General features: G+C 39.8%; 1 protein-coding gene across 3 annotated transcripts in view; it reads right to left on the reverse strand.

Moving 5' to 3' along the window:
- SGCZ (sarcoglycan zeta) overlaps positions 1-16525 on the reverse strand; it is a 238090-nt gene that overhangs the window by 73315 nt on the left and 148250 nt on the right. For all 3 annotated transcript variants that reach the window (XM_086611720.1, XM_086611721.1, XM_086611722.1), the window contains one exon: positions 5169-5256. In XM_086611720.1, coding sequence (XP_086467846.1) covers positions 5169-5256 — 88 coding nt within the window. The remainder of the gene's footprint in view (positions 1-5168; positions 5257-16525) is intronic.

Raw genomic sequence — 16525 nt, forward strand, 5'->3', positions numbered from 1 at the left:
AAGCAGTTTTAAGGACCAAAATTGTTGAGAGTTTTTTTTTTTTTAGTCTGTATTTTAATTAAGGAATACAAACTCAGAGAATGCTGAGAAATGCATAACTCATTTATCTGACTTTGATTTAGCAACATGTGTTCTTAACAATATTCATAATCCCGCTGCACCACAACAGCTACTAGAGCAATTGCTTTAATATGAAAATTAGACCAGCAGAATGTTTAATACATTTTAGATTTTTGAAATTTCACTGTAGTTTGGGACTACAGGTAGGTAAACCTCCCTGTAAGGGAAAGGAGAAAAACCTTTATTTTACATGTTCCTAACAATAACTTCTGATCCATATTTGCCCAGTTAAAGGGTAGAAGCAGCTAAAGAGGAATTGTAAACCAGTATCATCACTTCTCTCCCCCGCATCCTACTATCAACAATACAAGAACAACCATACAGATAAGAAAAAGAGAAGTTGAGCCCTTTTGTTCCCTTTTCCTACTGTGAGGAAAGGGTATATGTGTATGACCACTCTGAAACTACCCTCTTACTGCAACACTTAGGAGAAAAGACCTTACATTTGAGGCTACTATGTATGCAAACAAGATTAAAAAATATAGAAACATTTATCTCAGCATGTTATTACTTCTATTGCTTTAATGGATATTTAGTTCAAGTTCATAATAGTCTTAAATAAGTAAATGTCTGACAATAGATATCAAAGATTTAGAGTAACATGTGCACACATATTATTAAAAGATCTACTATAGGTAATTCTAAAAGAAAGAATGTTTGAAATGTCTCTTGCTTCAGATATTCTTTGATGTCTGGATGTTGCAAAGGGAACATCACTGGCAACATTTAGGTAATGAGTTACTTTGATTACCTCTGAAGTGAAGGGGTAGTAGGGTGTGTTACATGGTAAGGTATCAGTACGTGTAGGCACAGGCGACTGGCATATGTGATATAGGTAAGAATGATGCAGGGTGCTATTTCCACTCCCACTGGGTTACATATCTGTAGTTTCTAATGTCCAATAGTTTCTTCAGAACACGCCGTGTACTCTTGGTGGAACGCAGAAAGTAAGCAAGCAGATTTTTAAGAAAAAAAATCTTGAATACACAACATAAATTTTGTGGTAAATGGATGGAAAGTGTCAACAAGTTTGACAAGTTACCTGAATAGCTGTATCTTTTAGTACTGTTATCAGTCTTTTCCACTGCTGTAATTGAAAATTATACCTCTGCCTGCTATTTTCAAAAAGTAATTGAAAAAGTGTGATATAACTTTCATTTGTATTCAAATCATTTTTCTCAATTTGCATGGCTCTAGAGATCTCAGCGAGTAGAGCTACAGGTTCAGGAGCTCTCTAACGCTGTGACTCGTACAGCTCTGGACCTCTATTACAGCTGCGATTCTGTCTTAAAGAGCCTAAAGCTTTACAAAAGCGAAGTGCACATTTTTGCACATTTCAGATATCCCCAGGGATCTTTGTGAATGGAAAAGGGTCAAGCAATAGCAGAAATACCTGTCAGGAGCAATTATTGCAGCAAGAAAAAAAAAAAAGAAAAAAAAGTCATGAAAAAATGAGAAAGCTGGTGAAGCAATAATCAAATCTGAAGATGAAGTTATGTATGTGTATGTAAGTACATATGTGGGTTTCAAATGTCTCCTTTCAGCCATATTGAATTTTGATCCCTTTAGCACTTGTCAGCCTAATGACCTCCACTCAAAAACCGGCAGAGGAACATAGGATCTGTGCAGGCAGCATGGAGACAACAGACTTCTGGCTTGAAGTGAGCAACTATTGTGCATTTCTAAGATTGGCAGAAAAAAAAGTAGATATTTTCCCCTGTAGCTTTAAACCATCCAAATGTTGACTAAACAAGAAGAAAAGGTTGTATTGGGGTAATTCAGTAGAATGCATAATGCAAAGGGTATTGTTAAGTAAGGGCAGGGAAGCGAGAGATGTGATTACTTGTCCTTATCCAGCTTAGACACAAAAATCAATGGATGGTCATCTTTACGTCTTTATTCTGTAGATATACTTCACGTTCGTGCTATATCTACTCTGTTGGTCTTAAATGGCATGTCTGAAAACTGAAGGCTCTGGAGTCTATTTGTTAGATCCAATACAAACTTGGCAGTTTCCTGACCATATGTCATGAAGAGACTGGAGCACAAACCAACATTTCTAGCTCAGTTGGTATAGATCCCAACAGAAAGCATTACTACACCTGTGACTTTTTCTCTGTAGTTTGCAGTGTCAGTATAAATACATTGTACTGTAATAATGGATGCAGCCTCGTTATTGTAAGACCTGGAGCCACAACTTGACTTTACACCTTTTAAACATGTAGCCACTGAATCATCCAGTATCTTTTTTTTTTTTTAAATATACTTTTTCTTCACTTATCCTAGATTAGGATGTGTTCCAAGATGTCATAATGATGCACTTTACAGAAATACTTTGTCTTCCATAGTCAGTCAAAGAATTGGATACCTCTTATCAAGAGTTTCACTGGAGTTTTTACATCACCCTGGGTGGTCACATAGCCTTCTTTCTACCAGCTCCACCCTCACTTCTTTACATTAATCTATCTTCCAGTTACAGTTTTAATTAGATGCTCTTAAGGCTGACTCAGTCTTGCATGGAACAATTCCAAATACCACAGAAAGAATTTTCAGTTGTCCTAAAATTTGGCATGACCAGCAATTTGAATGTCAAAGACAAGAGATCAGCTTATTTATTGCCTTATAACATCATTTTTGTCTTATGAAATTCAGATAAAATGCCAATGATATCACATGTATAGGAAGTGCATTATCCTCCACCTGAATGTACGGGCATCCTTCTTTCTTTTCAGAATGCTCCTGTCATGCATATAAATTTGTATATTATTATTATTATTGTTATTATTATTAAACTTTTTGAAGAACTTAACAGATAAAAACATTTTAAAGTTGTTAATCAGGTAATTTTTTTTCCCCAAGGCATAATAGTTTACTTTTTTTTAGCTTAAAAATATTTCTCTTCACTACTTCTTCCACTGTTTGTTTTCATCTTTTTCATTGGGCAGCCACACATGCAGCTGCTTCAGCACGCAGCAACAGTGAAGGGATAAAGAGCATTTCTGAAGAAGTTAGGGACTTTCTAGAGAATATTTACAGATAATAGGAAAAAAAAAATTCTGATGTCAGCAAACCTGGTATAGAAAAGCCCCCTTCCCTTCTCTCAGCAAATGTTTCCATATTTTGCCTAGACAAAATTAAAAAAAAATTGTCTTTGTTCTATCTTATACAACAAAAATTTTTTGAAGGAAGGGCAGAAATAATACATTTTGAAGTTTAGATGCCTGTTAATTTCTTTGACTTCCAATAGTAGAATGCTCAGTTTTTTACTGATTGTACTGGTAGTTATAAGTGCCTGAACTAAGTAAGAAATATTAAATAATAAATAAGAAAATAAGCAACATTTTAATATGCATTCAATACTTTATGAGGAATGTACAAAAATGAAGAAGCAGGTTTTTATATGAATATAAGAAAGAATAAAGGCCATATAGACATTATGAACAAGATGAGGAGGATAAAGAATAAGAAAAAATATAAATACAGTATTCCAGTTTAGCAGCTTCCACTCTCCAGGCACTCTGCACAAGATGCGCACAAGAAGCTTACAGGTGTTCACTCTAATGATGGTAGCATAAGAACACATGTTTTCTCCAGGCTTTTATGTTTTTAGAATATTAACCTCTAGTGTGGTGCCTTTAAGTAGGTCAGTCTCAATAGACTCACATACATTTTCAGTGCTGGATTCACTTAGCAAGAATGCTGTCAGTAATCAAAATATCATATCTATTTCAGCCAATGTGAATGTTTGCCATGGGCAACTCACCTTTTAGGAATTACCAGCTGAAGTGGAAGGTTCTAATAACACAGCTACTAGATGAAATAGAACTGCATTCCATAAACACACTGGGCAAGTACAATATGGCTAGAACAGGTGTTAGCTTAATTTTCCTCATCTGTATCTGCTAGCAAGTCTGGTTACCTTTGCACACTCATTTGATGTGGTCATTCAGGGAAATCAGTGCAGATGGTGTGTCACTCTCTATGCCAAAGATTTTTTACAACTTGAAGTCACTGTCTCCAGCCAGCATGAAAGCTCAGTGTAGATTATAACTAGACTTCAACTTAAAACTATTTGTGAGCATATCCTCAGCACATGAGGAAAAAGAATGGATAAAACACAGCTTAATCCAGAAATAAAGTGGAAAAAAATGAAAAGACAAGGAGTTTATGGCATGTGCCCTCAAATTTATATATGCATTACTATCTTACACATATATATTTGCATATTTTTTATCCCATTCCCAGTCAGTATATATTGCTTTCTAACAGATCTAGAATATTACTTTGTATTGATTTTTTTTTTGGCTAATATTCTTAAAAATTAATATCATCAGTACTATTCTGGTACTGAAAATATAAAAAATATTACTTCATATTTACTAACATGGTAAACTTAATAAAAGCAGGGGAAAATACATGAAAAGTGAAACAGATAAGTAGAGGATCTTTTATTTCCATTTCACTTGGAACTTAGATTTGTTATATTTTATACTTTGCAAAATATTGGACACCATTTTAATGAATGACTGGCAGTAGGATCACTTTCCATTTAGATTTTGTAGTGACTAGGAAAGCTTTTGGATTTTTTGTTTTGTTCTGTTTTGTTTTGTTTTTTACATTCTGTCACTCTGTTTTCAATATGTGTTGATATAAATACACTGCAAGAGTAATGGGCGCAAACCAATTCTCACTGAAGTAATGGAAGACTGACAGAACTTGCAAGAAAATGATGGTTATTTTCCCACTGAAATTGTTGTTTAAACATGTTTTGCTGAGATTTTTTTTAGTTTGTTTTGTTACAGCTACCTCAAAAATAATAATTTCTCATTAGCTATGTTTTAACTATTTTGAGGCATTTCTACTTTCTCTGCCTTCAGCTAATGCTGAATCATGCTCTTATGATCCATTGTATGCACTGTTTTATGTTTGAGTATGGTGATGAGGTCTTTTTCCTGACGATTCAGCAGCATTTTATCTTCTATATTAATTAACAAAACCTATTCATAAAGCTAAACTGATATACATAACAGTCAATAAAGAACACTCACCTACTGTCAGTTGTCCAGTTAACTGTCCCATGTGATTTCTTGCATTCACTGTTACATTTCTGTCAGACTGTAAGACCAGTGGGCTATCCTGGGAAACATGTATAAGACAATAAATGAGAGAACAAAAAAACTGAGGTAGAGTTAAGTTAGAACTAAGTATAAACATGCATGCTGAGAGGGGAGTTGTGTCAAATGTAACAGCCTTTTTAATAATTTCATATTTTTCAAGTCAAATTTTTATAGAAAAGAATATCAAGACTACTATTTAAGCTTAAAACCTCTCTGCACAGAATCGCTGTTTTAGAAATCAGAGTTAAACTTAATTTATATAAATTGGGCTTTATTGCCTGAGGATATTACAAAGTTAAAAATTCAAAAAGCCTTAATACAAAGCTGTTTCATTAGCCTTTTCCATATATTGCTAACATATACTTTTCTAACTATCTAACCAGCACTATACTACGTTATTCTGTTAATCTGTACAACTGATTGCACTTACTGAAACCTTGCAAACACAGCCATGCATTTCTTTGAAGGTAAAAGGTATCATTATTCTCAAAAAGCAAAGAAAGAGAGCACTGGAAGGTGAGGTCATATAACAGACAACCTTGACCCACTGTCAATAGCACCTGACAGGTAATACTAGTGATCAAGTTGATGTAGCATGAAGACAAACACTATATGATGTTAAATACAGTCTCAAGATTTTTGGAGTCTATTTGCAGCATGACTACATTGCTATCAGCATCCTACTAGGTTTAAGCTTTTGAGGAATGTTTACATATATATGCGTCAGCGTATCTTGTGTCGAAAGGCAGCTGAAGGAATCTCAGAAATGAAGACAGAATTGAATTTTGCTTCTTGAAGAACGAGGAGCCAGATCCACTGTTCTAGGTAAAGGACAGATGCATGGGAAAGGGGAAGAGCTTCTAAAAAAGAAAGAGCTTATTGATCATACTCCCATTAGATGAGGGTGAGTGCATGAGGGCAGGGAAAATTAGGATGGTGACTGTTGCTGCAGAGAGGCACTTTCCTCCCTCGAATCACCTGCTACTACACTGTTATTCCCCTGAAGCTTGCAGTAAAACCATGGGTACATTAATTCTTCTGGCAGTTTGCTAGCACTTACCTATGCTTAGGTAAATTTATCCAACACCAGTAAGACACCTCACAGAAACAGCTGAGGAAGTGCCTTAGGTAGAAATGACTAAGGGCTAGGAAAATATCTCTGAAAATTATTATATATTTGTTTTATTCTTAGATTCTTCCCTGAGTATCCATTATTGGTCATTCCTGGATTGAGCATGTTAGGTTAAGACAGACTTCTTGTGGGTGTGTGTCACTTAATATATTGCTTCTTACTGTTCTTGAAAGCTTTTTAGGAAGAGAATGAAAGATGTTAAGGAGCCATATTTAAAGATTTATTTTTACCTGACTGATGCATTAGGTTTGCACTTAAATTTTCTATACCTTACAATACTTTCTTTTGAATCCAGGGCTCTCCTTTGCAAGAAACACTCTTCCCAGTTGTTTTCACTGTGATTATTAACTTTAAATGATACTCAGTGCCCTGGGAAGTCTGAAATTATACTGAGCTAATTTCTAAGAGTTCAGGTGTGCTTCATCTCTCACTGGACTATGCTATGACCTCTCTAAAATCCTGCCAATTAGCTCTGCATCACAGAATCTGGCAGAAAAAAGTTGCTGTTTGGCTTGTCCATCTTTCTAGATAAAAAGCTATAATTATCAGTGAGACACTGTGTTCAATGTGACTGGTTTGAGTTAAAGACGTGATGCAATCAAGGGAGCTTCTGGCAACAAAAGCAGATGCTAAGGACCTTTTTCTCAACACTTGATTTCATTTCCACTTTCCTTACGGTCCTTTGAAGATCATTAGTCCAGGCAACTGCTGCTCTGGGAAAGGAGGTTGTCCTGACAGACAGCTGCATGGCCAAAGTATATTTTTAGGGAACTCTCTTTACTTTTGCTTATTCAGTATTTGGAGAAGAGTCTTCTCAGAATAATCTCACCTTTAGCAAAGGAAGGTACTGCCATGTGTATTTTTGTCTGCTCAGCTAAGGGTTTGGTAACATACACTTCCAAACACTGTTCATAGTCTGATTTGAAGTTTTCTTTCCTTTCACCTTAGGAAAATACTTAACAAGATTCTCAGGCTAAAATCTGCCTCTCAGGATTCTTATGCTCAGGCTATAATTGTAAATGAAGATCTTGGGTATCAAATTCTCAAGTATAGGATAATGAAAGATTAGGTAAGCCAAACTTTCTTCTCCTTTCCTTGTCTTATTTAAAAGATAAAAAGAGGGATGAAGAAGTTAAGAAGTTAAATCTATATTCCTTAGTTCCTGGATATTAAATATAGAGCTGCAAGATTGAATTCTGAACCAAAGAAAACCCAGTGGAATAACTCCTATCAATTTAAGCAGTCCAGTATTTTGTTTACACTGTTTTTTACCTGCACCTCCGTTTTCCACAGGAAGTGCCTAGGGACAGAAGTTCTAGGTGTTCAAAGGTAGTCTACTCAGAGGAGTTAACAACTCAGAGAAGACTTAGCTGAAGTCAGTGGAATTATAGATCTGTAAAATAACTATTAAATGAGATGAATGTCAGTCATATGAATACGAATTAACATATATCTACAGCATAAAAATGTTGGATAATTTGTTGTTGGATAATTTTACCCCTGGGTCACCAGATCTGCTACTTTTTTGATGTGAACTTCAGCTTGCAATTTAATAGGCTTGATAATCCACAAAATACTTTACATTCAGATGTTAGGAAGGAGTTAGAAATATGTCATTGCATTGTTTTCCTGGAAATCAGAAATTAAAAAAAAAATGTTTTGATGACTTGATAAACACAAAGAACAGGCAAAAAACCTGGATGATGAAGCTCTCCAAATACTATGGAAGTATTTGGAGGTAAAGAAGGTTTATTCTGAAGTCGGACAAGCCTAGAAACACACATGGACTGGAGAAGGACATGCCATACTTGCAGCCCCTGTCCCCTGAGTTCAGAAACTGTTTTTGCTGCCTGCACTTGAGGTATGGGATGCTTGAACAGGGAGTTTCCTGAGGTGAAGGAAACTTAGACCACTTTCAGACTACCGGTATTATTCGATATTACAGCAAAGTAAAGTAGTCCCTAAAATCCAATACTTCAATTTGAAATCTGTATTATGAAATCTTCCTTCACAAAAAGCACATGAAAAAAAAATTGTGACTGGAGAGTTGACCTTTTTCCTCCCCCTTCTAAAATGGAAATTCAGGTCTTGCCCTCCTGTGTCTTCATTTGGCATAGTGTATATACAACCATGGGATCTCTCCCACTCCTTATAATTCTAACTTGAACTGCAAGAATGCGTGATGAATTAAGCACGGCAGTTAGTGCGATACATAAATTTGCTCTGAGATTACCTGTATTTGTTAAGCTTTTACAGGAATAGTTTCACATATACCTCAAAGCCAATGAAAAATCATTAAGTGGAACATGCCATACTGTTTATGTGCTGATTTTGTAAGTATTCTTCATGCACACCAATGGCAGCTTGTTCCTTATTGGAAAGTTGCTTTCCTTCAGCTATACTGTCCATTTACAGGATGATAAAAAGCTTGCTTTGCAAACATATGAAAAAAGACCAAAAGAACAAAGAATTTCAGCTAGTGAGATTATGTCAGCTTTATTTTTTTCTGGAAGTTATTTCTGAATTCAGTTATCTTAATAGGGAACATCTTTCAGCTGTGCATAATAAAATACTGAATCTCATGTCTTGAAAAGGTGGTGGTTTTTTATTTTTTTAAGCTAAATCTTTTAAACAAAAATATCTGAGACAAAAGATTTTATCTGGGAAACACGGCTTTCTTGTTTTTCCTCAATACTTAATGAATCACATGTATCAGAGTAAGAACTTTTCACCTCGAATATAATTTCTCCTGATCTAAACCTGTACTGAAGTATAATCCTCTATATCCGATACATGACACATTGACACAGAAATGTCTTTGATGTTACTAATTCATTACTAATTTCTTAAAAAAACACAGATATAATTTTATATGAAGCTTAGTAGGCTATATATACACCTTGACATTAACAGAACACTTGAACTTTCTATTTCTGCACTGCTGTGTCCATGTGGTCTTCAGAAAAGAGTTAGTAAATGATTTGTGATGAATTTTCAAAAATTATGCTGTAGATAACAAAATGCAAAATAATAAGAACATTCTTACACTTTCACAGAGCTTTTAATGATAACAATACGCTAATAACTAAAATATTGTAGACAGATGCTCTCAGGGCCTTGAGGGTACCACCAGCCCTTCCTGGCCCTGCTGTACCTCCCCAGGGCCTTCCTGACCCTTGGGGGGGCCCATTTCAGTCCAACTCCATTTGAACCCCTCCTGGCAGAGTTGTCCTGCTTGGCTCCCTCACCTCTTAGGGAGCAGTCAGCGCTCACTGCTCCCTGACAGATATGAAGACCTCAAGAACTAGCTGATGCTTGTGATATTTTATGAGATGACTCATGTTATAAGCCCTGATATGTTACAACTTTAAGATTTTTGATAGTGTATTAAAGGCAAACCAGATGAACATGATGTTACTACAGTCACTTTTTATCTGAAACAGGTTTGTGTCTGGGATTCGTAATGGGAAAAAATAAACAAATTAATTTAGGATGTATTTTCAAAAAGCGTTCTTGAATCTGAGTCCAGTTATAAATACAATGGAAATTTTTTTGGAAAAAAAAAAAAAAAGGTTGGTGTTTTTTTTTTTGTAGTGAGGATCACAGTGCAATACTAATAAACATCAACTTTTATTTATAGATAAGCAGATTGCTGTAAGTATATGAAAGGCTGATAGATTGCTTTGTAAAATAATTTTACTAAAAAATATTCTGCATAAGCAATCATAGCAAACCTGATTTTTTTACAGATGGTTCAATTATTTTTAACATCTTTTGGACAAATTTCATGTCTTTTGTACACCATTCAAATAGGCAATCCCAGCTAATTAGCACAGTTTTGAAAAGTATTTTCAAAATGCACCCTTTAAATTAGAAACAGCTTAAATGGATCAATTTCATTCCAGACAGTTTAATAGAATATTAGTTTCCTCTAGGTAAGATGGTACACTTATAATTAAATATAATCCCAGACTTTTTATCAGAACACAGTTAATTTTGAGAGCATCACCCGCTTTGACACTCTTAGGAACAGTAGCAATACGTGTAACATAGCTTATGTGCAAGCACTAGCTCTCTTACGATTTAGTTCCTGGTTTTGGGCAAACACATCACTTCAGGTTTCTGGACTTCCATGCAGTGTCATATAGATGTAAAAAGTAATTAAAAAGTAGCAGGATGTAAGTTTATACACTATGTTATTTGAGTCCATCCCCAACATGGGCAGCTAATACAGTTATTGCAGGATGTTTCTTTACAGGGCTCCTTTAACAAACCCACCCTGATACAGTGACTAATATTTCTTAACTAATGACTCAGAATGACCATTGTACCTTCAAGGTTCTTTCTCATTAAAAACAATATAAAATAAAGTAAAATATCAGTATTAGACTTTATTTTGCTGAGAAACTCACGCTGTCATTCCCCATATCCAACCACACATTGGCTGTGCATTGCAAGACTTTAACAAAGACATGAAACATATTCCCCCACTGCTGCACAGCACTGCAGTCTGTCTACTGTGTTAGAGACTCATACTGTGGGTGACAGTGAACAAGTTGATCAACTGTGTCTGGTCAACAACCCAGACAGAAGCACCAACAATGCATCAGTTCTTTGATCACACCATAGCAACAAAACTGGAACTGAAAGACATAGAAAATACTCAGTCCTCTGTTCAGTCCAGTAGCCCAAGGGAGTCAAAGAGCAACTGAGTAGTGTTGCAATAACCACATGGATGACTCCAGCTCAGGCAAATGAGGGATAACAAGCACGAAGACTGTCTTGGAGGAATGGAGTGCAAATAGTTTGGAAGGAGAATATGAAGGACATAGTGCCAGTCAAGAAGAGTAGAAAGCAAAGAAGCTGTGAGGGGATGGAGAGAACATTTCTTAGCTGTTTACCAATTGTCAGAACCAAAACATCAGAATGTTCTTAGCAACTTTCCTTGCAAATGGGGAGGAAATAACAGAGATGGAAGGAAAAGCTGCAGGGACTAAGAAAACACACATCCGTCAGGCTAGGAGTCTCAGAGCCAAACTTTGTATTGTTAGCTTTTTATTAGCACTAAACAAACATGAAGGAAGTTGAATAAGGAAAGATTAGGAAAAAACAGTCTTACAATTGCTAGCAATTGCTGAGCTCGAGTACTTAAAAAGGCTGAAGTCTCTGTGAAAACTGTCAGAAGTTTGGAAGAGCTTGGGACAGCCAAAATATAAATTAAAGAAAAATATTCTTCTTCATTGAATTATTCCCAAGAAACTCTTTCTAAGAATATTTTCAATGTTTTTATTTATCAATGTGTATTGATATTCAATATTCTCAAGGATATTCTCAAGGATATTCTCAAGAATATTCTCAAGAATATTCTCTAGAATCTTCCCAAGGTGTCAGGACAGTAGGGTCCCCAACATAGGGGTAATTCAAATAGGTAGAAGTGAATAATTTACTGTCCAAGTTATTCCTGGAAAATTCCTAATCAGAAGAGTTAATATAAATATTGATCCAAATAAATTACAAACTTTACCTATTTTCTATATTTCTGCATTCTCAAAATAAAGTTTCACATTAGATTTTAGCGTTCTTTGTTCCTGCCCAACTGTCCTTTCTAAGCTGAGAGTCATAATTTAACTCCTACTAATCAGAATCAGGAAGTTGATTGCAAATCACAACAAATATCTCTGGAGTTTTATTTTAAGGAAACTGTCCAAGTATCTTAAAAGTTTGACCAAATGTCACTGAAAAATCAGTATTTTTTTCACACCAGTTTTTCACATTAGGAAGCTTTGGAAAAGTATTCAAGTCAACTATTGGGTCAATGTATTTGATTCGTTCATGGCAAGACTGATTTACATATAATTATCATTAAATAAAAGTAGGAAAAAATAATCACTTTATTTATATAAAACACTATTAAAATGAGTAGTAGATTTGATTTTGGCTGCGTGAGGTGCGAGCAGGTCGATGACCTGCTAAGCCGGGTGGCGCAGCTCCAGGATGAAGTGCTGGAGCTCAGGGAGGAGGTGAGCAGGTTAAGAATAATTAGGGAAAGCGAGAGGGAAATTGACAGCTGCCATAATCTGGTTGTGGCAGAGCAGAAAGAAGTGGAGAGGGTAAAGGGGATCAGGGAATGTGAGGAATTAGGGGACAAGGAGCAATGGCACAAGGTCCCTGCTCGGCGTGGCAAGCGCAATGGAATAGCAATTCCCTTGCCCCCCCAGGTGTCCTTATGCAACAGGTACAGTGCTCTGCAAGGGGAACTAGATGACAGGGAGGGTGATGGCTGTCCCTGCTTGGAGGTGTCTCCAAAGCCGGATCAGACTGCCATCGGTACTAAAACCTCATCAAAAGAAGAAAACATAGACGAGGGCCCACGCAGAGGGTTGCCTAAGGGGAGTCAGTCTGCCTCACGACTTCTGACTGCCCCTGTTAAAAGAAAAAGGAGGGTAATTGTCATAGGTGATTCCCTTCTGAAGGGAACAGAGGGGCCAATATGTCGACCAGACCCAACCCACAGGGAAGTCTGCTGCCTTCCTGGGGCCCGCGTCAGGGACGTCACTAGGAAACTCCCTAGTCTGCTACGGCCCTCTGATTATTATCCATTACTGGTAATGCAAGTTGGTAGTGATGAGCTAACAGAGAGAAGTCCAAAGGCCATCAAAAGGGACTTTAGGGCATTGGGGCAATTGGTCGAAGGGTCAGGAGCCCAGGTAGTGTTTTCTTCAATCCCTTTAGTGGCAGGAAAGAACATAGAGAGGAACAGAAAATCAGATTTGATTAACAGATGGCTCAGAGGCTGGTGCCACCGACGGAAATTTGGTTTCTTTGATCATGGGGAGGCTTTCCCTGAACCAGGTCTGATGGTACCGGATGGAAGATGCCTTTCTCAGAGGGGAACCAGGGTCTTAGCTCAAAAGCTAGCAGGGCTCATTGGCAGGGCTTTAAACTAGATATGAAGGGGGAGGGGGGGAATATCAAGAATGATAAAGATATGCTGGAAGTACCCGTAGAACAGAAGAAGGGAATTCCAGCCACTCCAGCCAAGAAGTCAGATTCATACCGCTGTCAGCATGGCACCAGTGCCAGCACTGAGGGTCCAGAGGCTGGGGAAGGATCGCAAGTATGTTCAAACGAACTTACACTGCTGTCCAAGAGAACCCCTGTCGCTCCAGCCAGCGAGTCGGCTTTGTCGGAGGCCCAGCTGAAGTGTATGTACACCAACGCACGCAGCATGGGAAATAAACAGGATGAGCTGGAGATGCGTGCACATGAGCAGGGCTACGACCTTATTGGCATCACGGAGACGTGGTGGGACGACTCCTATGACTGGAGTGTCAACATGGAGGGGTATAAGCTTTTTAGAAAGGACAGGAAGGGGAGACGAGGAGGGGGTGTCGCTCTCTATGTCAGCAACCGGCTGGAATGCGTGGAGCTTCGCCTGGGGTCGGAGGAGGAGCTGACAGAGAGCTTATGGGTCAAGATTAGAGGACGGAGACGGATAGGGGATGTTACGGTAGGGGTCTGTTACAGGCCACCTGGCCAGGAGGACAGAGCAGATGAGGCGCTTTATAGCCAGATAGGAGCAGCCTCGCGGTCACAAGCCCTGGTCCTCATGGGGGACTTCAACCACCCTGACATCTGTTGGAGAGACAATACGGCAGGGCACAGGCAGTCCAGGAGGTTCCTGGAATGCGTGGATGACAACTTCCTCCTGCAGGTGATAGAGGAGCCGACAAGGCGGGGTGCCATGCTCGACCTTGTGCTCACCAACAGGGAGGGACTGGTGGGTGAGGTGAAACTTAAGGACAGCCTTGGCTGCAGTGACCACGACACGGTGGAGTTCAAGATCCATGGGGCAGCAAGGAAACCACTCAGCAAGCTCTGTACCCTAGACTTTAAGAAGGCAGACTTCGGCCTCTTCAAGGACCTGATGGGCAAAGTGCCATGGGAGGCGGCCCTGGAGGGACGAGGGGCCCAGGAAAGTTGGTCCACATTCAAGGAGCAACTCCTCCAAGCTCAGCAGAGGTGCATCCCGACGAAGAACAAGTCAGGCAAAAAGGCCAGGAGGCCTGCGTGGATGAGCAAGGAGCTCCTGGACCAACTGAAAATGAAGAGGTTAGCCTACAGAGGGTGGAAGCGGAGACAGATAGCCTGGGAGGAATACAGAGAAGCTGTGCGAGTGACCAGGGATCGGGTGAGGAAGGCTAAAGCCCTGAAGGAATTGAATTTGGCAAGGGATATAAAAAGCAATAAGAAATGCTTCAATAGGTATGTAGGGGACAAAAGGAAGTCCAAGGAGAATGTAGGCCCCCTCCGGAAGGATACTGGTGCTCTGGTCACCCGCGACATAGAGAAGGCTGAGGTACTCAATGAATTTTTTGCCTCAGTCTTCACTGATAAAGCCTCTTGTCTTACCACCCAAGCTGTGGAAAGAACTAGCAGGGACTGTGAGGATGAACCACCGCCCACTGTACTTGAAGAGCAGGTTCGGGAACATCTGAGGAACTTGAAGGTGCACAAGTCCATGGGACCTGATGAGATCCATCCGCGGGTCCTGAAGGAACTGGCGGATGAAGTTGCCAAGCCACTGGCCATTGTATTTGAGAAGTCGTGGCGGTCTGGCGAGGTCCCCGATGACTGGAAGAGAGGGAACATAACCCCCATTTTTAAAAAGGGGAACAAGGAGGACCCGGGCAACTACAGGCCGGTCAGCCTCACCTCTGTGCCTGGCAAAGTCATGGAGCAGATTCTCCTGGGAACCATGCTAAGGCACATGGAGAGCAAGGAGGTGGTGGGTGACAGCCAACATGGCTTCACCAAAGGCAGATCGTGCCTGACCAACTTGGTGGCCTTTTATGATGGGGTGACAACATCGGTGGACAAGGGTCGACCAACGGATGTCATCTACCTGGACTTGTGCAAAGCTTTTGACACTGTCCCGCACGACATTCTTCTCTCTAAACTAGAGAGGCATGGGTTTGATGGATGGACCACTCGGTGGATAAGGAATTGGCTCAATGGCCGTACTCAGAGAGTAGTGGTCAACGGCTCGATGTCCATGTGGAGACCGGTCACGAGTGGCGTCCCTCAGGGGTCCGTGTTGGGCCCGGCCCTCTTCAACATCTTTGTTGGTGACGTGGACAGTGGCATGGAGTGCACCCTCAGCAAGTTCGCCGATGACACCAAGCTGTGTGGTGCCGTCGACACGCTGGAAGGGAGGGATGCCATCCAGAGGGACCTCGACAGGCTGGAGAGGTGGGCCCGTACCAACCTCATGAAGTTTAACCAGGCCAAGTGCAAGGTCCTACATCTGGGTCATGGCAATCCCAGGCACAAATACAGACTGGGCGGAGAACGGATCGTGAGCAGCCCTGAGGAGAAGGACTTGGGAGTACTGGTGGACGAGAAGCTCAATATGAGCCGGCAATGTGCTCTTGCGGCCCAGAAGGCCAACCGTGTCCTGGGCTGCATCAAGAGGAGCGTGGCCAGCAGGTCAAGGGAGGTGATTCTCCCCCTCTACTCTGCCCTCGTGAGACCTCACTTGGAGTATTGCGTCCAGTTCTGGAGTCCCCAACATAAGAAGGACATGGACCAGTTGGAGAGGGTCCAGAGGAGGGCCACGAAGATGATAAGAGGGCTGGAGCACCTTTCCTATGAGGACAGGCTGAAAGAGTTGGGGCTGTTCAGCCTGGAGAAGAGGAGGCTCTGGGGTGACCTTATAGCGGTCTTCCAGTACCTCAAGGGGGCCTACAAGAAAGATGGGGAGAGGCTGTTCAAGAGGGCCAGTTGTGATAGGACAAGGGGTAATGGTTTTAAAATAGAGGGAGGTAGATTCAGGTTGGATATTAGGAAAAAATTTTTTACCATGAGAGTTGTAGAACACTGGAACAGGTTGCCCAGAGAGGTGGTGGATGCTCCATCCCTGGAGACGTTCAAGGCCCGGTTGGATGAGGCCCTGAGCAACCTGATCTAGTTGGAGATATCCCTGTTCCTTGCAGGGGGGTTGGACTAGATGACCTTTGAAGGTCCCTTCCAGCCCTAACGATTCTATGATGATTCTATGATTCTATGATGATTTTATGTTAAAACTGATTTGGTAAAATACCCTTAATGTTGATGCAGAGCTGCATTTTCAGTAAGATAAGAACTCAATTTTTCC

Source organism: Tauraco erythrolophus, chromosome 5 (assembly GCF_009769465.1).
Source record: "Tauraco erythrolophus isolate bTauEry1 chromosome 5, bTauEry1.pri, whole genome shotgun sequence".
NCBI classification, from domain to species: Eukaryota; Metazoa; Chordata; class Aves; order Musophagiformes; family Musophagidae; genus Tauraco; species Tauraco erythrolophus.